The sequence below is a fragment of the Nelumbo nucifera genome, chromosome 2 (assembly GCF_055504915.1).
Source record: "Nelumbo nucifera cultivar China Antique chromosome 2, China Antique-T2T, whole genome shotgun sequence".
Taxonomy (NCBI): domain Eukaryota; kingdom Viridiplantae; phylum Streptophyta; class Magnoliopsida; order Proteales; family Nelumbonaceae; genus Nelumbo; species Nelumbo nucifera.
The window spans coordinates 111,673,731-111,697,349 of record NC_142650.1 but is presented as its reverse complement, the minus strand read 5'-3'; the positions used below and the strand labels follow the sequence as shown (position 1 = coordinate 111,697,349).

The window sequence follows — 23,619 nt, the reverse complement described above, 5'->3', positions numbered from 1 at the left end:
TATTTTTATATATATTCTATAATTTTTATTTTATACATATATATATTTATATATTTATATATTTATATATATTCGACCCGGCTCACGAGCCTCACGAGTCAAGCTCTAGCAGGCTCAAGCTCGGCTCGTTTAATTATCGAGCCACTAAATTGGGCCCGAGCTCGGTTGAAACTGAGTCGAGCTTGAGCAACTCGTGAAAAGCTCGGCTCGTTGCCACCCCTAGGTACAAGCTAAAGCTATCCAGACTAAATTAACATCCAGAGAAGAATGGTTGGAAGTTTACACACCTTGACAACCAAACATGATTCGTATAAACATTTAAAAGCAACCAGTTCGAATTTTCATCCATCACAGAACTGGTTCACATTTGAGTGTAAAATTGAATTTACACCTAAAACAAACACAACCTTAGAGTTTTTCATGTCTTTATGTGTTTATTCTATTTTATCCTGGGAATATTTAATTATTGTTTACCTTAGTATGTCTTCTCCAAGAGGGATTGATGATAATGTATATATGAGAAGTCCAAATTCCAGCCCATTTCTGCACTAATTCCAAATTTTGTAAGTCACCCCAACCATTCGGAATTTCTTACTCACTTTTTCTATCCACTCACTACCTATCGTAAATTGGAGCCACACAACTTTATTATAAATTGAGAGATGTGTGACAACAATTCACGATGGATAGGGAGTGAGTAGGAAATCTGGGCTCCACCCCGACTACTTGCTTGTGTTTAAACTTTAAAGTTGAAAATGAAAAATTGAAAGAGAGTAAAGAGAGGGAACAGTATTTACGATGTTGATGAATCTATTAATCTAAAGTTTCATATTGAGACGAAATTGTATATAATTTTACTTTTCAGAGTGCAATCTTGAATTGATTATTTGAGAACACTATGTGACTATCATCCCTTTAACCGGCATTGCATGATTTTTATGTCTTTGTAGTTTGTAATTATTTGGGGAGCTTGTTTGATTGGACGACTTGACTTCACAATCAAAATCAATCCTTACATGGTCTGTATTTCCAGTCAATAAGTTACTAACAAGTGAAAAATAAGAATATGATTTTAGGGTTTGGATTTTAGGAATACGTGCCTAGCATAGGAACACAAATGGCTCATTTTAATTTCTATTATTTGTTTGGCAGGAATGGGATTTTGATTTCTATTTTTGGCGGAAAGGGATTCCCCCACATGGAGGAATGGCCATTCTAGGCCTCCCCTAAGGATTTACGATTCCCATTCCAGTCTCTCAAGTAAAGAACTCATGGCAAGAAAACCCTCAAACCCTAATATTAATAAAATAATAAAATATTATTAAATTAACAATAACAAACAAACATATTAATTCTTAAATATAATAATAAGTATAAATAAAATATTAATACAATATAATTAAAATAATAACAATACAATATTAATAAATAATTCATGAAATAATAATAAAATAAGAATATAATCAAAATTAAAATAGTACTAACATATCAGTAAAATAATATTACTGTAATAAAATATTAATAAACACATAATAAAGCACAAATATATGATTTATTAAATCACAATAAATTAATTTTAAAATAAAAACAAAAATAATAGCATGTTAATTAAAAAATATGAAAATAATAATAAAATAATAAAGTAGTAATAAAACATAATACTAAATATATTATAAAAGTAATAATAATATAACGATATATTAATAAAACATTCATAAATTAATGATAAATACTATGATATGAATTATTAAGGAGATATTAATATAATATAATTAAAAATAATAAAATACCAACATATGAATGATTCAATAATAAAAAAAATAATTTTAAAATAAAAAACAAAAATAATAATGATTTAATAAACTAATACGAAAATATAATAAAATAATAAACCATTCATTAAAAATTATAATAAAATATTATTAATGTAATAACAAAATAGTAAAATATCAATAAAATAATTACAATTAATTATAAATACAAAGATATTTTCTATGTATGTCCAGAACATGCTGTGAGGTCTATGTGAGATGCGCTAAGTGAAGAGCAGATTTGGACTCCTTGGGATAGAGGGTATTTAAAATCCTATTGGACGATAGTGCGAATATCGCTTTGGGACTTCACTCAGTTGAGGAAAAATTCGAATAGGTTGCGATTTGTTTGGCCGATTAGACGACTTGAGTTGGAATAGTATGTTTTTTTTTTCTTTATTGACTTTTTGTCCTCATACCCATAACCATAACCCACCCACGTAGAAGATTTAGCTTCCTTGATTTCGATTCAGTGGCCCCGTGCACCAAGTTTTCAAGAAAGAAAATAAGTCATTTTGAATATAATGGGATTTGGGCCTCATGTTGGACATTGAGGTAGATTCATTTCTTAGCACAATGAAGCATCTAATACAAAGGATACTGGAGAAAAGAAGACACTGAAGGAAAGCCATTGTTTCTCCTTGTGGGGGTTTGCTCCAACATTCAATTGTCATATTAGGTACCAAATTGGAACCCTTTTAGGGGGCTGCAATCCTTTAAATGTAAAAGAGGTGAAAAACAAAATTTTGACTCTAAATTAAAGGGGCCAAGATTTTAATTGCCTTTTTGTGCTTTTATTACATTATCAAATTGGCCGGGCCTTGTCTGGAATTTCACCTTGTGAAAAAATACAATAGTTCTGTGATCATGTGGTACTATTGGAGCCCTTACCATAACTATATGCAATAGTTGTTTTGGAGAAAAAAAGAATGATAGTTATGGGCCTCATATTTAATTCCTTTTCTTTTAGTTTAATATTGTTGTAGTTATGGGCCTCAAATCCTGAGCAAGCTATCCATAACCCTACTGCCACGTCATTAGGAGCTGCCATGTCATCAGATAGATCTCATTCTACAGATGTAACTCTATCCAGATTGAGATAGAACTCAACTAACTAGATAGACCCTATCAGATAGAGTTTAAATCTATGATAAAGTTCAATGTTATCTAGCTATCTCCAACTATTGTTGTACCCAAACTGTACTTCTTCATCTATAAATACATAGGGTTCGAATGGTTCATTAATTCCATTGAACCATTTTCCATTTATTTGGTTTTTCTATTTCCAGTTTTATTTCTTTAACTTGTAAAAAGGTGGAAAGCAAACGGTAAGGATGACTAGAGAAGGATGAACACCCTCAGTTGCTTGTTCCTCATCTTCTCCAGCCCATGTCGAATTGTGGATTTTGGATCAAACAAAGAAGGCAAAGGTGGGAGAGGCATTCGATATTCAATCTCCAAGCCTACTACTCGGAGGGCATTGTAGAGAAGAATGACCATCCATGAATCGCTGCCATTAGACCTATTCATGTGTCGGGCCGGGCCAGGCTCGGGCCGGGCTATCACTTGTCATTAAGGGAAATATGCTAGGCCCGAGCCCGAGCCCAGCCCGACCTAATAAAAAAAAAACAATTTTCCCTATTTAAATTAGAATTAAAAAATAAGATAGTTTTTTTTTCCTATTTAAATGAACAATGGGCCTACAAGATGTTTTTTTTCCCTTTCTTTTATATTTTAAAACACAGTTTTACATTCTTAAATCAAAAAATTTATTCAAATGGACATAATAACATTACTCACTTTAAGTCTAATATTAGGTCGGGTCGGTCCGGGCTCAGGCCAGGCTATTTTGACAAAACCCGAGTCCGGCTCGAATTTATTGCGGGCCGGGCTTTTTGGCCCAAATTTAAGCCCGCGGGCCTATAACCACGTTCAAGCCCGTCCGGGGACCGGGCCAGCCCATCGGGCCACCCGACCCATGAACAGGTCTAGCTGCCAATAGGTGTCATTCTGGTAGACCCGGACAATATCTGCCACACATCTCATCTATGTGGACCCATTGTTAGTCATCCTTACCAAGAAAGGCCGTCGCATGGACGTTAGTGATGTAGAGGCCTAGGACGTAGCCATGGATAAGACAGGGAATTGTGCTCAATTCTTGACTTAGGCAACTAAAGTTGTCTCCTGCCATTAGATTCTGGAATCTTTTCTTCAAAGGGTTGATTAGGAGACTGAGGTTTAATCCTCTATCATTTCATTTCTTTGGATGTATTTGCCTTGTTGATACTTTTGACATTTGAGAAATCAAGCTGAAAATGCTTTACGTTGAAACATCATTCATACTTGTATATTTGGATGTGATTGTCATCCCTTTCTCAACCGAAAGCAAGTGGATCAGGATTCCTATATTTCTCCTGGCAACTTCACTCAGTTGTTGCCAACTCTATGGACCTTCTTCAAAGTTAAGTTTTGATCAATTCTTAGATTCCTATATTTCTCCTACATGCATGCAATCGAATAGGAGGAATTGCATTTCTCCGTCCTATGTTTGGTTTGAGAAAATAAGAAAGGGGTAGAAAGAAAGTTGAGGGAAAAATCTTAAGAAATTTGTTTAAGAAAAAGAATAAAGGTTGCAATTTGTCCGATTAGACGACTTGACTTGGAATAACATGTTTTTTTTTCTTCTTTGAACTTTTGTCCTCATGCCCATCCACGTAGAAAATTTGGCTTCCTTCAGTGGGCCCCGTCCACCAAGTTTTCAAGAAAGAAAAAGTCATTTTGTGGAATTAATGCTTATTTAGAATCTAGAATTCTAGATAATGAATTTTGAATATAATGGGATTTGGGCCCCATGTTGGAATAAAGAAAAAGGTAAAGGAAAGGAAAGCCCATCCAACTTTTTATAACCACTGTTTAAAAGAGAGAGAAATATACCTGGGGTGAATTCCTTTCCCTTACCTTAACTTCTTTTGGGGGGGTAGGTGCATTCTTTTATTAAATGTAAAAGAGGTGAAAAACAAAATTTTGTCTCTAAATTTAAGGGACCAAGATTTTAATTGCCTTTTTGATGTTTTTACACTAGTGATGTAAAATTAAAGGGGCCAAAAATGCAATAGTTCTGTACTTCTGTGATCATGCGGTACTATTGTAGAATGGAGACCTTACCGTAATTGTAAGCAGTAGTTGTTTTTGGAAAAAATAAATGATAGTCAAAATATTTGACAAATCCGTTGACTGGCTTGTTTTTGGAAACAGCCTTTGTTTCCCACTCACGTTCCAAAGTCTTGCAATTAAAGAGACAACTCCAAAGAATCAAGAAAGGTACTCTTTCTATTTCTGAATACACACAGAAGGCCAAAGGTATTGCTAACAACCTTTCTGCTATTTCTGAACATCTCTCTCGACAAGATCTTGTTATGTGTATTTTGAGTGGACTTGGATCTAAATATGAGTCCATTATTAATGCTATTGCTAATAAACCTGATTTTGAAAGACTAAGAGTTGCTGATGTTGTTGGAAAATTACTCAATCATGAGTCTTGACTCAAAGAAAATCATTTTACTAAGTCTGATGGTGGAGCTTCTGCCAATTTTGCTTCAAACAATAAAAGTAACTCACAACACTCCCAGCAGTCGTGCAATAGTTCACATCACGGCAGAGGTAGAGGTGGCCATGGGAACCAAAATGATGGTTCCAGAAGTGGTCGTGGATGTAACAATATTATCTCTCAATTATGCAACATCTCTGGCCATGGTGTTTGGAAGTGTAGACGTAGGTTTGAAATCTGCTATCTTGGTTCAAATTGACAACCTACTCTGAATCCCACACCAGATCCAACTGCTACTTTTCACACTAGTTCTTCATCACAGTTTGATCTGGCCAAGTATCCAGACTCTGGAGCCATACACCACATCACACCCGATCTGAACAATCTGCAGATTCGATTAGACTATGGCAGGTTTGACTAGGTGAAAGTTGGTAATGGCGCTGGTTTGGAAATAAAAAATATTGGTTCTGTTATTTCTCATGAAAAAACAAATTTTATCTTAAGGAAATTTATCATGTTCCCTCTATTACAAAGAACCAAATTTCTATCAGCAAATTTACCAAAATTAACAATGTTGTCTTTGAATTTCATCATTTGTATTTTCTCTTGAAGGATCATATGGGAAGAGTTCTACTCCGAGGGCCCAATAAAGGTGGACTCTATCAATTTCCCATTTTAGCATCCATTCCTTCATCTTCCGGTAGTACTGCATTTATTGGCAAGAAAGCATCAGTTCTAGTGTGGCATCATCGACTTGGGCATGCTTCAGTTAAAGCAGTTCGACAAGTGTTGTCTCAGTTCGGTCTTCCTTATCATGGTTCGTTTGATATTTCAATTTGTCATGCTTGTTAGTTAGGAAAAAGTCATCGTCTACCCCTCCTTAGTTCGTTGTCATCTTACAGTAATCCTTTAGAACTTATTTATTCAGATATATGGGGACTAGCCCCAGTTGAGTCAAATAATGGTTATAAATATTATGTGTTATTTGTTGATGTTTTTTGTAAATTTTTTTGGATTTTTCCTATGTGTCATAAATTTGATGTGTTTAAGATTTTTTCAAATTTAAATGGCATGTTGAGGTATTATTTGATAGAAAAATTAAATGTATTCAATCTGATTGGGTTGGGGAACACTGGAAACTTTCAAAGTACCTTGACTCTCAAGGCATCGGACACCGCCTTGCCTATCTGTACACTCATGAGCAAACAGCATGGTTGAAAGGAAGCATCGCCATGTGATAGAGTCCACCCTCACCTTATTGGCCGCCGCCTCTCTCCCCTTGAATTTTTGGTTTGATGCAACTAAAACTATGGTTTTCCCAGTCAACCACATTCCTTCACAAACTCTTCAAGGCAAGTCATCATATGAACTTTTATTTTAGCGCACATGAGATTATTTTCTGCTTTGCACCTTTGGCTGTGCATGTTGTCTGTTTCTTCGTCCGTACAACATACATAAAATGGATTTTCATTCTTCCCTGGCTTGCCACTACCATCTTCAACTCCAGCACCCAGATCCAAGGGTGTTCACTTACTGCCAGTATGTATGTCTCGACTATCAGCACCTGTTCCTACAACTTCGTCATCACCCCAGACATCTTCCAGGACAGATGTACCCAGTTCCAATTCTAGTGATAATGATGTTGCAAGCGCTAGTCTTCCTTCTGCTTCAGATGAACTTCCACGCACACGACCTCAGACTCAGCTGGTGTAGGATTTAATGAACACCACATAACCTGTCCTTGCTCCAGTTCAGTGCACTCATTCTATGGTCACCAGGTCCATGCGCGCACAAGCCTCTCTGGCTACTCGGTACCCTCTGCCCCTCTATTATACTGCTTCTATTGCTGCTATTGAATCTGAACCTAGCACTTATTCCCAAGCCTCTAAACATCGTCATTGGTTTGAGGCAATGTCCAAGGAGTTTCAGGCTCTTGTTTAGAACAAGACTTAGGATCTTGCTCCGTATCATTCCTCGATGAATGTGGTACGTTCTAAATGGGTTTACAAGGTCAAACGGAAACCGAATGGATCTTTGGGTTGCTATAAAGCCCAGATTGTTGTGCAAGGTTTTACGGAAATATCAGGTGTGGATTTTTCTAAAACTTTTAGTCCTATTGTTAATCTCACTACCGTTCATTCTATCCTCTCTCTTGCCATTTCTCATCAATGGGTTATATGGAAACAGTACTTTGATAATGCTTTTCTCAATGGTCTGGTAACTGAAAATATTTACATGCGGTAGCCTAAGGGTTTTGAGGATGCAAATTGGCCCAATCATGCGTACAAGTTATCTAAAGCCCTCTATGGGCTTCAACAGGCTCCTAGAGCTTGGTTCTCACACCTTAGCTCTCAGCTTTTTGAACTGGGATTTCATACTTCTAGTTGTGATCCCTCTCCTTTTATTTACTCTCATGGTGTTCACTGTATCTATTTGTTGTTATATGTGGATGATGTTATACTTACTGGCACTTCCTCAGCTATTATCAATTCTGTTATTGCCAAACTGAGCCGTATGTTTCAGCTCAAGGATCTTGATGATCTCCAATATTTTTTGGGTATTGAAGCTCACAGGGGTCACATCAAACTTTATCTCTGCCAACGCCAGTACATTACTGATCTTCTTCATCGTGCTGGGCTGGCTGGTGCTAAACCTCTCTCTACTCCTATGGTAGCAAGTGCTAAACTCTCTAGACTTCATGGGTCTCCTCTCTCTAACCCATCTCAATACAGGAGTATTGTGGGTGGACTACAGTATCTTACTCTCACTAGGCCTGACATTAGTTTTGCAGTCAACAAGGCCTATTAGTTTTTACATAATCCCACTGATGAACATTGCATAGCAGTAAAGCATATTCTTTAGTACCTCAAATATATCCTGGGTCACACTTTGTTCTTCTCCTCTTAGTCCTCTACCAGACTCTTGATTTTTCTAATGCTGATTAGGTAGGATACCCTGATGACCGCCAGTCTACTGGCAGGTATTGTGTTTATCTTGGTTCTCATCTAGTGAGTTGGAGTGCTAAGAAGCAGCAGATTTCTGCTAGATCTAGTACAAAAGCAGAGTTTCAATCCCTTGCCAATACTGCCACCAAATTAATTTGGTTGCAATCTCTCTTACAGGATCTTGGAGTTTGACTTCCATTTGCTCCATCACTTTATTGTGATAATGTTGGAGCTTGTTACCTTGCAGCTCATCCGGTCTTACATGCTCGGACTCGTCATATCGAATTCGACTTTCACATCATCAGGAGCTGCCATGTAGTTAGATAAATCTCCTTCTGCCGATGTAACTCTATCCAGATTGAGATAGAACTCAACTAACTAGGTAGACTCTATCAGATAGAGTTTATCATAGATTTAAACTCTATCTAGTAAAGTTCAATGTTATCTAACTCTCTCCAACTATTGTTGTACCCAAATTGTACTTCTTCATCTATATTTAATACACAAGGTTCGAATGGTTCATTAATTCCATTGAACCATTTACCATTTATTTGGTTTTTCTATTTCCTGTTTTATTTCTTTAACTTGTAAAAAGGTGGGTAGCAAACGGTAACGATTACTAGAGAAGGACGAACATCCACAGTTGCTTGCTCCTCATCTTCTCCAGCCCATGTCGAATTGTGGATTTTGGATCAAACAAAGAAGGCAAAGGTGGGAGAGGCATTCGATATTCAATCTCCGAGCCTACTACTCGAAGGGGATTGGAGAGAAGAATGACCATCCCTGAATCGCTGCCATAGGTGTCATCTTCAGAGATTGTTATGACCCTCTTCCACTGGTAAACCCGGACAATATCCGCCACGCATCTCATCTATGTGGACCCATTGTTAGTCATTCTTACCAAGAAAGGCCATTGCATGGACGTTAGTGATGCAAAGGTGTCATCTTCAAAGATTGTTATGACCCTCTTCCACTGGTAAACCCGAACAATATCCGCCACGCATCTCATCTATGTGGACCCATTGTTAGTCATCCTTACCAAGAAAGGCCATTGCATGGATGTTAGTGATGCAAAGGCCGAGGACGTAGCCATGGATAAGACAGGAACTCGTTCTCGATTCCCGACTTGGGCAACTAAAGTTGTCTCCTGTCATTAGATTCTGGAATCTTTTCTTCAAAGGGTTGATTAGGAGACTGAGGTTTAATCCTCTATCATTCATTTCTTTGGATGTGTTTGCCTGTTTGATACTTTTGGCGTTTGAGAAATCAATCTGAAAATGCTTTAGGTTGAAACATCATTCATACTTGTTTCTTTGGATGTGATTGTCATCCCTTTCTCAACTAAAAGAATCTACTTTCTTTGAGCAAGTGGATCAGGATGGTTTGTATTTCAAATCCTATTGGACGGACGATTGTGCGGACATCCCTTGGCGACTTCACTCAGTTGTTGTCAACTCTAGGGAGCTTCTTCATAGTTAAGTTTTGATCAATTCTTAGATTCCTATATTTCTCCTACACGCATGCAATCGAGTAGGAGGAATTGCATTATACAACTTGTTTGGCCGATTATACGACTTGACTTGGAATAGTATGTTTTTTTTTCTTTATTGACTTTTTGTCCTCATACCCATAACCATAACCCACCCACGTAGAAAATTTAGCTTCCTTGACTTCGGTTCAGTGGCCCCATGCACCATGTTTTCAAGAAAGAAAAAAAAGTCATTTTGAATATAATGGGATTTGGGCCCCATGTTGGACATTGAGGTAGATTCATTTCTTAGCACAATGAAGCATCTAATACAAAGGATATTGCAGAAAATAAGACATTGTGGGGGTTTGCTCCAACATTCAATTGTCATATTAGGTAACGAATTGGAATCCTTTTAGGGGGCTGCATTCCTTTAAATGTAAAAGAGGTGAAAAACAAAATTTTGGCTCTAAATTAAAGGGACCAAGATTTTAATTGCCTTTTTGGGCTTTTATTACATTATCAAATTGGCCGGGCCTTGTCTGGAATTTCACCTTGTGAAAAAATACAATAGTTCTGTGATCATGTGGTACTATTGGAGCCCTTACCATAACTATATGCAATAGTTGTTTTGGAAAGAAAAAAAAAAGAATGATAGTTATGGGCCTCTTATTTAATTCCTTTTCTTTTAGTTTAATATTGTTGTAGTTATGGGCCTCAAATCCTGAGCATGCTATCCATAACCCTACTACAACATCATCAAGAGCTGCCATGTCATCAGATAGATCTCCGTCTACAGATGTAACTCTATCCAGATTGAGATAGAACTCAACTAACGGTAAGGATGACTGGAGATGGATGAACACCCTGAGTTGCTTGCTCCTCATCTTCTCCAGCCCATGTTGAATTGTGGATTTTGGATCAAACAAAGATGGCAAAGGTGGGAGAGGCATTCGATATTCAATCTCTGAGCCTACTACTCGGAGGGCATTGGAGAGAAGAATGACCATCCCTGAATCGCTGCCATAGGTGTCATCTTCAGAGATTGTTATGACCCTCTTCCATTGGTAGGCCCGGACAATATCAACCATGCATCTCATCTGTGTGGACCCATTATTAGTTATCCTTACCAAGAAAGGTCATTGCATGGACATTGGTGATGCAGAGGCCGAGGAGGTAGCCATGGATAAGACAGGGACTTGCGCTCGATTCCCGACTTGGGCAACTAAAGTTGTCTCCTGCCATTAGATTCTAGAATCTTTTCTTCAAAGGGTTGATTAGGAGACTGAGGTTTAATCCTCTATCATTTCATTTCTTTGGATGTGTTTGCCTATTTGATACTTTTGGCATTTGCGAAATCAAGCTGAAAATGCTTTAGGTTGAAACATCATTCATACTTGTATCTTTGGATGTGATTGTCATCCCTTTCTCAACCAAAAGCAAGTGGATCAGGATGGTTTGTATTTCAAATCCTATTGAACGGATGATCGTGCGGGCATCCCTTGGCGACTTCACTCAGTTGTTGCCAACTCTAGGGACCTTCTTCAATGTAAAGTTTTGATCAATTCTTAGATTCCTATATTTCTCCTACATGCATGTAATCGTGTAGGAGGAATTGCAATTTTCCGGCCCCATGTTTGGTTTGACAGGTAATAAGAAAGGGGCAGAAAGAAAGTTGAGGGAAAATTCTCAAGAAATTTATTTAAGAAAAAGAATAAAGGTTGCAATTTGTCCGATTAGACGACTTGACTTGGAATAACATGTTTTTTTTTTCTTTATTGAACTTTTGTCCTCATGCTCATCCACGTAGAAAATTTGGCTTCCTTGACTTCGCTTCAGTAGGCCCCGTCCACCAAGTTTTCAAGACAGAAAAACTCATTTTATTGAATTAATGCTTATTTAGAATCTAGAATTCTAGAGAATGAATTTTGAATATAATGGGCTTTGAGCCCCATGCATATATATTTAAAGTAGATGAACTGAAAGACGACTATAAAACAAATTGCAGTTTTCTTACGTAATTATCAATACCTTCATTGTCTGCCAAACCTCAAAACCCGTTGAGAGATAAGTCAAGATGTTGAAGCTCTTGAAAGGGAAGAAACAAGCTGGCATTTAGAAGCCAAATTGGTAGATGTGCAACACCATATGATGACCAACTTCTGGTATAATTGAGAAAGAGTTGGATGATTCGGCCAGTGGTGAGATTACATTGAACTCTCTCCCAGGCACAACAATCATCATTATCATCGTCCACAACCCAAGATGGGAGACGGCCGGAAGAAGTATCATCATCATCAATCCATGGAACAGAAGAATGAGAAATATTAAGGGAGAATAGTAGAGACAGAGAGAGATTTTCATTTGACTACAGACCGAGAGAGTGGGAGAGACAGAGGAAGAAGGAGATTGAGAGATGATTATGAGAGTGAGAGAGAAGGGGTGGAGATCGAGAGACAAAGGAAGTGGGATAGAAACTAAAAAGCTATTTTCGGTATAGGTTTTTTGTTGTATCCAATATGGGCTAGGAGTCTCATGTTGGCAACAACCACATAAGCCTCCAATGACATGGCGTGAGCTTTTATAATTTGAAATTAGAGCCGATTGTTAGAGCTTTGTTGGTTTTTGGACCAACTTGCAACCTAATTTTCAATGTACAACTGACTTTGACTACAATTTTTCCTTTAAATTATATATTTCATTAACATTATATAAAATATTTTTTACTTATTACACTTGATTTTTGTTTTTCTATGGTGTCATTTGACTCAAACCATTAGCCCACCATCTAAAAATAAAAATTGTTTGATTTCTAAGTTGACATTAAATTTTGTATTACATTTCCATCATTGACAAAATTATTTCTTATGTATAAAACTTATTTTTGTTCAATATAATGAATGCACAATATTAGAGATGTACCCAATATTTTATTTTTACAAATATATAACATTAGTTATGTGCCCAAAATTTTCTCTATCTTTTCTTTGTGATTCTTTGTATTTTCTATTATTAAAAATTTTATTATTTGACTATGACATCATTTCATTTCTAGGTAGATTTTGAATTTGGCATTCCATTTTCATCATTAATAAAAATACTTCTTACATTCCATAGTTATTTATTTTAATTTTTTATTATTTAATTGTGGCTTTTTTTATTAATCCATTTGACCCCAAATGGTTGAATTGCTTACCCACCACTGGAAGGGAAGGAAATGGTTATGTTTTCAAATTACTTTTTAAAATATTTATTTTTATACTACTAAAATTAATATTATGGATTTAATTACAAGAATTTAATGATGAGAGAAAGATATCTTAAATATAGGATTTAATGAGAGAGAATAGGAAAATATTTTTATTTTCAATTGGTTTTAAATTTTACATTCCATTTCCATCATTAATAAAAACATTTCTTATTTATTATACTTATTATTGTTTAGTATGTATGCTAAAAATGTTTCCAAATTTTTTTAATTTCTATTTTTTTTCATTTTATCTATTTTTTAATTCTATTATTTAATACTGGCAACATGAATTAACCCATTTTACCCAAAATGATTTAATTTGTTACCACCACCTAAATGAAAACACTATTTTTGTTAGGTAGATTTTAAAAGTATAAGCTTTTATGTTATTAGAATTATTAATTTATTAAGTATGGATTTAATTAAAAGAACTTAATGATGAAAAGAAACAAAAATGACTTAAATTTATGATACAATGAACATGAATGCAAATTAACAACTTAAATGTTGGATTTAATGAGAGAGAATTGAATGCTTTGAATCTCTTTAAATTACCTCTTTTCAATTCATTTAATATCAATAACTAATTACCCTATTTGCCCTCATTTTTTTACCATAAATTTGAAAATAGAGTGATAAATTCTATCCTTAAAAAATTCCAAAAATATTCTTGAGGCCATTGATGCTTTTTAAAGTAGTATAGATTTTTTGTCAAACTAAGCCCTAAGATTTAGTTAAGGAAAATGGTTGAGAGAACTTTACCTTCAGCTGATAGAGTCCCATTGAGTCCATTATTGCTCAAAGATAAGACCTTAAGAGATGTCATAACCCCTATATTTTGAAGAATACTTCTGTTGACCGAGGTGGATTCCAAACCTAGGACCTGCAAATTGCTTAAAGCATCTAACACTACAAGATGGAGAAACAATTAAAAGAAATAATAGAGGAGATTCCCAGAATCTATGTATAAGAACACAAATTAAGGAAAGTACTTTGAGTGATCGCACCTTGAATATCAATTGAGCCATTCAAATTATTCTTACTAAGATAGAGTATCTCAAGAGATGAAAGTGCACCAAGAAATTGTAGAATGCTTGTATCGAAACTATTACCACGTAGATGTAGAACCTTCAGCTTCTTTAGGCTTTTGAGCCCTAAACGTCAGAACAATACTAATTTCAGAAACATAGGTGCATGTATAAATACATACAAATGCACCAAGGAAACCTACATACAAATGCACCAAGAGAACTTTACCCATTGCTTTTCGTTATATAAACCTTTAGATTATGTTTGGTTTGATAGGAAATAAGAGAAAAACAGAAAATGGAGGTTAAAACTTTCGTAAAATTCTTATGACCTTTACTTCAAATTTGTATTTATTTCTTACTTTTATCAAACCAAATACAGTATTATGTTTTAGAATTTTATCCCATACAACACATATAAAAGGCTGCAACTTAGAAGTCAGGTTGAGTTGAGATAGGCTGATGTTTGGGTTAGGGCTAGGGTTGAAATTCATGAACCCAACTTTACTTTGAGTTGAATTAGGGTTGACCCCTTGTGAAACCTGAACCCAACTCTATAATACATGTCATATATAAATACATATATTATATATGATATACCATACACAGATTTGCTTAGATGCATAATAGTTGTTTAGCCCCATCACGTACGATCATGTCTTAAAGATAATCACTTAACTTAATCCCAATCCAAAAGACTAAAACCCTAATAACATATTTTATTCTTCCTCTCCTCTCAGCCCTTTGCTACCTATAAGTCATAACTCATAATAAACTAGTCATTTCAAATGCTTACCTTTCTGTTTTTTTTTTTTTTTTTTTTTACTAAAAGAACTAATTAAAACATTAACAAACAAACATTAATAAAACATAGATCAATATATGTAGTGAAATTTGAGTTAAAATATGCGATTGACAAGTTCTACAAGATTTTAAGGAATGGGAAGAAGGTTGGGTTGGGCCCAACCCGAGCCAACCCAAGCTGAATTTTGGGTTGGGTTGGATTAGGGTTGAAGGAACTTAGTTAGGGTTAGGGTTAGATATATCGGGTTGGATTAGGGTTAGGGTTGGGGTTTAAAACTTAGGGTTAAGCTAGGGTTGGCCCCAACCTGACCTAACCCAGACCGACTTGCAGCCCTACACATATATATAAACTTTTTCTTAGGAATGCAAATAAGTCGGATCAGATGCAATTTGAATCTGAATCTGATCCGATAAGAGCCAAATTTGGGTACCTCCATTGATCTTAACAAATCAGATCGGACTGGAAAATTTGATTTGTCTAGTTAACAGATTGAATTCAGATATACCCTGATCCAATCTGTTAGTTATAAAATATTATATATTATATGTATACGACATATATATTTTACATATTGTTTATATAATTATATATATATATTATATATATTATAATATAGTACATATTATATCACAAATTTTTTTATTACAGTTCTAATCAGATCAGATTCGAATTGGATATCTGATAAGATATTCAATTTCGAATTCAAATCATGTTCTTGAAAATCCTATGGATCGTTATCGGAATCGGATCATTCAGATTCCTCATTGGATTGGATCAAATATACCCTTTGCTGAATCCGATCCGATCCGTTTCAGCCCTACTTTTTCTTTTCTTGTTTGGCAACATTAATTTGCTTTAACTTAAATTTTATTTTCTTTTCGTAGGGGAGGTTGTGTTTGGACATTGATGCCACATGTGCATGCCAAATTGACATGTGTGGTATATGGTGTAGTGTCACATATCCTATGGATCATTTATACGTGGATAAATTACAGATTGCCACTATGTACCCTAGTGGTAGTGACACTTAGCTTCCCAAATATTCATCTGTGGAAAATACCAATTAAAGAGGGCTGTGCCACCCGTGGGCTAGTACGACCCAGCACGATATGGATTGTGCTAAGCAAGCCTGGTCATTGTAGCAACCGGGCCATGTCACGGCCTGACCCATATCCCTAGGTCATGCTAGGCTTGGATTTTAAGGCCCACAAGCTAGCATGGCATGGCACGAGAATGTGGGCCATGATAGCCTGACCCATGGCCTAGCATGGCATGTTGGCACGTCCACATAGTGGCCTGGCACAACATGACACAAAAATACCCATATAGTTACTTTTGACCAAAATGTTTATTTACAAGCTTTTTCTTTATATTAATCACCACCCCAAATTTTTTCGATTTCTTTCTCAAAATTGATTTATTTTTCAAATTTATCCTTTGTATCAACCCCACACAAAGGCAAAGCTGCACCTGTAAATTCTTTTTCTTTTTCTTATAAAGTCTGTATTGTTTTTTCTGTTGGAACCAGCCTCAATAATAACTGGATGGTATTTTAGACATTTTCGTATCTTTTGTTAGAAGATTCGAACAGAGGGGGTCTACTTGCAACTGTCATAAAGTTCAAGGGATGTGATTGAAATTACCAAACTTCAGGGGGTATTTAAGCAACGGTCAGAAACTTCAAGAAAAGTTTCAGCAATTTGCAATTATTTCAGTTCAATTAATTCATTTTTTAGAAATTTTGGTTTTGGTTTTCAGAATTGAAACATGGTTAACCAAAATAGCCAAAAAACCAAAACGAAAATTTCATTTTTGATTATTTTGATTTTTCCTCAATTCAATTTGTTCGATTTTTCATTTTACAATTTTGATTAAAAATTCTATTTATTGGTTCAATTTTAATCAATTTAATAAATCAAATACTAACTCCTGTAAATGAGTATAGCTGGTTTTGTCTACTCTTGGGACCCTTGTTGGGTGAGTTGTGGTTCTTGGATGGTTTTCTGTCAGTCCTATCGTGGTGGTTCAGTAGGTTTTTTCCTGGTTCTTAAGCTCAGGTAGGTGGTCTTTTTTGTTTTATTTGTATAGCTTTGAGCGTCCGCTTTAATTTTTTATTGTTGGCTGTTACTTTTTGGAGCAATGAAATAATACTTTCTCAAAAAAAAAAGAAAAAAATTGAATATACAATTGTTAATTAATAAGAAAAAGATAACAGTTTGTGGATATTGTCCATAACAAAGTAGTAAGTAGAGGTAATACAAACATCAATTAGATAAAACCAAACTCGTCGCCAATGGGGGTTTACGTAGAAGACTGCCACCAAACCCAACAACGCTGTTATATAAGAAGCAATAAAGCTTACAACAAAGCTGTCCATGTCCATGTCCATGTCATCAGGAGCTGTTTGCATAGATGGTGGTGCCTTGGAACTGTTTTTGCAATTATTCTTCTTTAAGGGTCCTCCACAAAGAAGAGGGTTGCCCTCATAACGAGTTTCCCCGAATGTTGCAAATTGTCCTTTTCTCTCTGGAGTCCTTCCGGATAGGTTGTTATGAGCCACATTGAAATTTGACAAAGAGTTTAGCTCAATCATCTCAGGAGGGATCATTCCTGTAAGTTTCGTACTGGAATTTTGTTGTGACCTCCACTTCTACTTCCACCGTGACCTTTTCATCACTCAAATAATTTCTAGATCCAATTAACATACTTTTATATGAATATATATGAACATATTCCAATTCAGTAAGCACAAAGAGATTGTGATCCTGGTATAACAACATCAAATTAGTTAGGTTTGTAATTGTAGGAATTATTTTTCAATGCTCCTGTATTCTGTCGGATCAGGGAGAGCTGAACCAGATGTGCAAGTTAAAGTGGTAGAAGGAGACATGGGTGTTTGGATAGCCTTAGATTCAGCCATCTTAGTCCGTTGGAGAAGATCCCTGGTGTATTAGGGTTGTAGGCGGCTTCAACACCTAAAAAATAATTGAGTTGATCAAGGTCCCGTAAAGCAAAGGTAGAACCAAGTGACTGCAAGAGGGAGTTAATTGCTGAAGTGTCATTGCCCATGAAAAGGAGATCATCGACATACTCCAAAACATAAATGAGAGTGCCTCCATTGCGGTAAACCAAGAGTGAAGAATCAGTTTTAGATCCAACAAATCCATGTGCTTGAAGAAAATTGCTAAGACGCTGAAACCAAGCTCATAGGGCTTGTTTTGCTTTATAATTGTTATGACCACAGTGTGAACCTTGATAGGACATTGTAGCTGCATTAATTGATGGTATTTGAAGATCTGATGAGTTGTGAGATTGAAGATCATTCAAACGAATTTCTTGACTAAGAAGCATACCACAAAAGTCATCAAAGGAAAGATGATCTGCTCTTGTAGTGACAGATGTAACAAATGGTCCATACTTGGGGCCAAGGCCTCCTAGAGCGACCAAAATGAGATTTTCATTAGACATTGGCTTGTCTATTGCTGCAAGATTATTAGCAATGATATGACATTCTGAAAGTACTCAGTACAACTAGTAGATCCACTTGAGATTTGCTAATTGAAGTCTCAATAGTTGAACTCTCACACGAGAGGATGAAGAATATGTCCGAGTAAGTTTCTGCCACGCATCATAGGATGTAGAACAATAACAACATGTGTGACAGTGGATTCAGTGAGGGAGGCAATGATCCAACTTAATATCATTCGATTATTCTGTTGCCAAGTATAAGTAGGATTGACACTCACTATGTCTTCAGTATCAGTTCTAGGGACAGGGTTCCTAACATAGTGAGGAGGGCAGGGGTTCATACCATCAATATATCCCAATCGTTGGTGAAGTCTGAAAATTGGCATGAGCTGAGCCTTCCATTGATTAAAGTTGTCCCCGCTCAACTTGATGGGAAGAAGGTGTGCAATGTTGCCCTTGTTTGATGGACTAAGTGCACTCATTGATCCATATGCTACAGTGGTTGCTGTAGAGGAGGTGCTTCCCTGTACCATGAGCCCTGATACGAGAACTCTGATACCAGGTTAGGAAGAATGCAAAAACTGGACAGTATAGAAAAAAAGGATTTTCTCTCACTAGATTGATTGTAATTGAAACCAAATATATACAGTTGTCAGTTACAATATCAATTTGAATTTCAAAAAAAGATACAGGGTAAATTTGGTTAGTTATAAAATAAGTAATTAATAGGGGAATTAGTGAATGATTGAGTCAGTTATTGTCGAATTGTACACATAGAGTTGATGCAGCAAAAGCTACACGCATGAATTTGATCCAGCGGTGGTTCAACTAGATTTGAGTAATTTAATTAATCACTGTATATTTGGGCAGATCCTTAAATTGTGAGGCCATATAGTGGGATGTGTCCACTTAAATACTTGTGGGATAGGTTCAATGCACTGATTCCCTTTATGTCTCCAATTTCATACGGGAAGTGACCTATTAATTAGTTGCATAAAAGATCAATTCCAGACAAGAAAACTTCCCAATTTCTTTCATATGGTTCGTTTTCCCTTGCAAATGTTATGTTGTTGAAGAATGAACGTATCTGACTAGAAAGAATGTTGTGGGAGAAGCTCATTATGCTAAGCCTCTGCAACTGGTACAACTCGATGGGAATTCTACCTTCAAATTGATTTCCTTCTAAGTGAAGGGCACCTAAATTTGAAAGTCCACCAATCCATTCTGGAATGGTACCAGTTAAGTGGTTATAACTAACATCCAGAGTCACCAAGGAGGAGAAATTAGAGAATGCCTTTGACATTGGTCCTTTGAGCCCATTATTTTGAAGATGTACTTGCTGCAATGAATTTGGACTAAATTGAAGTTGGTCCAATTGCCATAGTTACATGTGGGACTGGTCCTTCATGACAATTATTAGGCATGGAAAGAGATATAAGTCTTGATAAATTTCCCAACCATCCAGGTAGAGGACCATATATGTAGTTATGACTGACATCTAATTCTTGCAAATAATTAGAACTATTCAGCAAGCTATCAGGAAGGTTTCCCGTAAAGAACTTGTTGTCTAGGTACAAAATTCGCATGTGGGTTCATGATTTTTGAACTGCCGTTGATCTGGATGGTTGGACCGTTCTGCCTGGAAACCATCCAAGCAATTGGTTCCGTTTTACCCTAAATCTGGTGCTTGACCAAAAATTGTTGAATCGGTCAGTGACCCATTGACCCAAGCAGTTGAACCATCGATCCTTTCAATGGTTTTTAGCTGTTTTTAAATTTTAATTATTTTTTTTCCTTTTTTAATTTATTTTGTCAGAATGGATCATCCATTCGGACTGGATGGTCGAACTGTCGACCTAGAAACCAATGGCCAGAACGGTTCCAGTTCCAAGTCACTTTTTAAAATGTTGGTCCAATCCATTTAAGTAATTATTTCTAGGTTTGGAAAAATAACACTGATATCTCTATTGGGATCGAACCAGAGAATTGTTATGAGAAAGAAACAATTGAGACATATTTACACAGGGATGAGGTAGAAGAAGAAGAGGGCCTGTAAAGGAGTTATTCATTAGATCTAAACTTTCTAATTTGGAATTACTCTCTAACAATCAATGGGAAACTTCCCCTTCAAGTTCTCATTGTCAAAGATTGAACTATTCGCAAGCCATGTTGATGGTAGAAGAAGCTTGGAATGGAACCATTTATCAATGTTAAACTTGATAAAATGAGAGATTTCAATTGGAAACTTGGAACCCAATTTGAAGAGTCGGTTTCTACAACTAGGTTGTTGTCTACAGAATGAAACACCTCGAGTTTGGAAATGTTAGCTAATGAACTAAATGAAAATGAACCTTGGAAATGATTATAGGAAAGAGAAGTACTCAAGTGAGGTGAGATTAGGGGTGTCAAGGGACTGGCCAGTCCGATCCAATCCTATGTGAGTCTATTATAAATGGACCAGGTCCAATCCAATTCAATGAATGTTTTGGATCAATTTGGATCGGCCCAATTCAATGTCTGGACCGTTCAATCTGTTCAAATTCATTTTGATTTAGATTGGTTTCAACCCAAATCCGGTCCATTGACACATATATTCTTATCTTATATCAGTGGACCAAATATTGGCTTAATCCAACCCAATCCAAAACAAATTTGTTACGGACGGACTATGTCATATCCAATCTAATAAATATTTTGGACCAGATTGGTACAATCGAATATGTCTTATTGGTTAGTCCAATCCATCCAAATTGATTTTGGACTGGATGAGATCCAATCCAAAACAGGTCCATTGACACCCTTAGGTGAGACTAGTAATGAACGATGTATCAATGCTTCCTTGGTATTGATTAAAAGGAAAATCCAATAGTCAAAGGGATGTCAAATTTCGCAAACATGGTTCAATCATTTCTAAAGCCCAGTCCAACATGGTTCAATCATTTCTAAAGCGGTGGTATATCAGAACCACTGGGTTTGAGTTAATAAAGCTGGTGGTCTGGACCACCGGCTTAGATCCCCTTAGGCCGCCGCCTTAGTGTTACAAGTGACTCCGTCACCGTGCCGTCAAGCACCTACCGTCGTGCCATCAGAGTGCCTACAGCATGCCTTCAGGGTGTCATCATGGGTGTCATGGGTGGGCTATGTATGTATCTTGTAAGGGGGGACCGCCAATGGCGTTATTGTAATTATTTAGTATGATTTTCCACTCTTTTGATGTTTTCTTTTGCACTCCCCCAAAAGCTTAACGTACTCTTTGAGGGGAGGTAGGTAGTCAAGTGAATCAGTAGCGTGTAAATGTTAAGCACAAGATCCCCTCGGCACTAAATTGTGTGCTTGTGAATGCCATATATTAATGCAATACAAATAGCTTTTTGTTAATTCGTGTGCCATCTTGTTGCCTTTTTGTGTGTTTGCTTTGTTGCTTAGGCTTATTCGCCCCATTCGAGTACCGCACAAGGCCTCAACAATTAACCCCGGGACATTAGGTCAGTTAAAATGTTTCTTCCATTTTGAAGTGGTGGTTTGGACCAACGGCTTAGATCCCCTTAGACTACCGCTTTAGGTCGATTAAAATGTTTCCTCCATGTTTAGGTGGCAGTCTGGACTGCTGGCTTAGATCCCCTTAGACCACCGCCTTAGGTTAGTTAAAACGTTTCTTCCACGTTTAGGTTGCGGTCTGGACCGCCGGCATAGCTCCCCTTAGGTTGCCGCCTTAGGTCTTTTTATATCTAAGGCAACAGTTGTACGACAGCTGCCTTTGCTTTTTTTATTTTTTATTCTTTATATCAATTTGATTTCAACATTTTTTTGGTACCTGTTTAATACAAATCTCATGGCAGATAATACATAGAAATCAATTTAAACAAAAAAATGCAAATAAAAATAAAAAAATATTTAAATTATTATATATTATAATATCCAAAAAATTACTTAAATACAATATCCAATTGACATATAAAAAATACAAGGAATTTAAAATCCGTGCATAAGGCCCCATGAAATCCCAGACAACATTTAGTTGTTAGACAATCTTTGTATGCTCTTAGCTTCAATCAGAATGATGCACTTTTGACTTTTATTGTAAATAAATAAAGTGCATATTTGATTCATGTTCTTGTGGTGTGTTTCTGTGTTATATCCTTAAACTGGACACTTAATGAGACTCGTGTTAGTTTAGAATGTTCACAGCCGGTGGGTCGGTCTGGGAGACCTATCCTGATAAGGCTGAAACTGATGTGCCACCAAGTCGGTTGGGTAGCCTGTCTCAGCTGCCAGGGTGAGACCCAAGGCACTTGCAGTGTAGGATTAATTAAATCTTTGAACCGGACCAGATTTCCAATATTTCCCTGGACCTTGGAGATTAATGGGCAAAACTGGAAAGTTACACTTAACCCCTAGACTCGATTATGATACTACACTAGGTGTCGGATTTGGCTATCTTTGATGTACCAATCAGTGAGATCCTTAGCGGGGGTCAAAACCTGGGTATGTTGGGACAGTCTGAGAATTCATCTGAGTGGGTGATCATAGTGACAAGATCAGCCCCTTTGTCGGACAAGGTAATGATCGGGGATGCATTCTCTCTGATGGAAACCAAGACTATCGGCGACCGATTTCAATCGTTGAGATTTGATTTGCAAAATATATTTTATATGAGATATAAAAGTATATATATTACGGTTTCTAAAATGTTTGCAAAAGGTTTTAATTCCCGGGATCCATATAAAAGGAGTGTGCAACATTATTCCTTGCAGCCGAGGGAGAGGTCCTCTCTTGTCGGGCAGTGTTTGATCATTATGGGCTGATAGGTTAAGTGTAAGGCCACTGAGGGTAATGCCTGATGGGCGAATCTTGCATCTGCCCACAGCCCCTGGGTTTTATAAAGTGGCTTGGCCTAGGGACCACTTGACGTAAGTGTTGGGCCCAATAGAAGCCCATGTGATGGGTTTCAGGTGGTGCACTGTCCACAACAGTGTATTCGGCCAGGCCTTGTAACAAAGGCTGCGCCGAACCCATGTGGCTGATGTGTAGATCAATGCTTGGGTCCCACACCATACCAAGAAGCCCAACTGGGCAGCAGTTTGGAAGCAGTTTTGAGCACATAGACTTATTGGGCCTAAAGCCCATTTCGAACTGGCCTAATTTGATTAGTTAAATAGATGGGGCGGATTTGGGATTAAATCAGCAGATAGGATAGAGTCCTACCCTATCCACTCAGAGAGTCCACATCTGAATTCAGATCTGGAAACCTCCTGATAAGATTAGGAGAAGGCTGATCTAATCTGCAGATAAGATAA

At 36.7% G+C, this 23,619-nt stretch overlaps 1 protein-coding gene across 1 annotated transcript in view; it reads right to left on the bottom strand.

Annotated features, from left to right (window-relative positions):
- Positions 1-13,882: 13,882 nt before the first annotated feature.
- LOC148802814 (uncharacterized) overlaps positions 13,883-23,619 on the bottom strand; it is an 87,198-nt gene continuing 77,461 nt past the window's right edge. Inside the window, exon 9 of the mRNA XM_088897994.1 lies at positions 13,883-14,175. Coding sequence (XP_088754120.1) covers positions 13,982-14,175 — 194 coding nt within the window. The 3' untranslated portion in view covers positions 13,883-13,981. The remainder of the gene's footprint in view (positions 14,176-23,619) is intronic.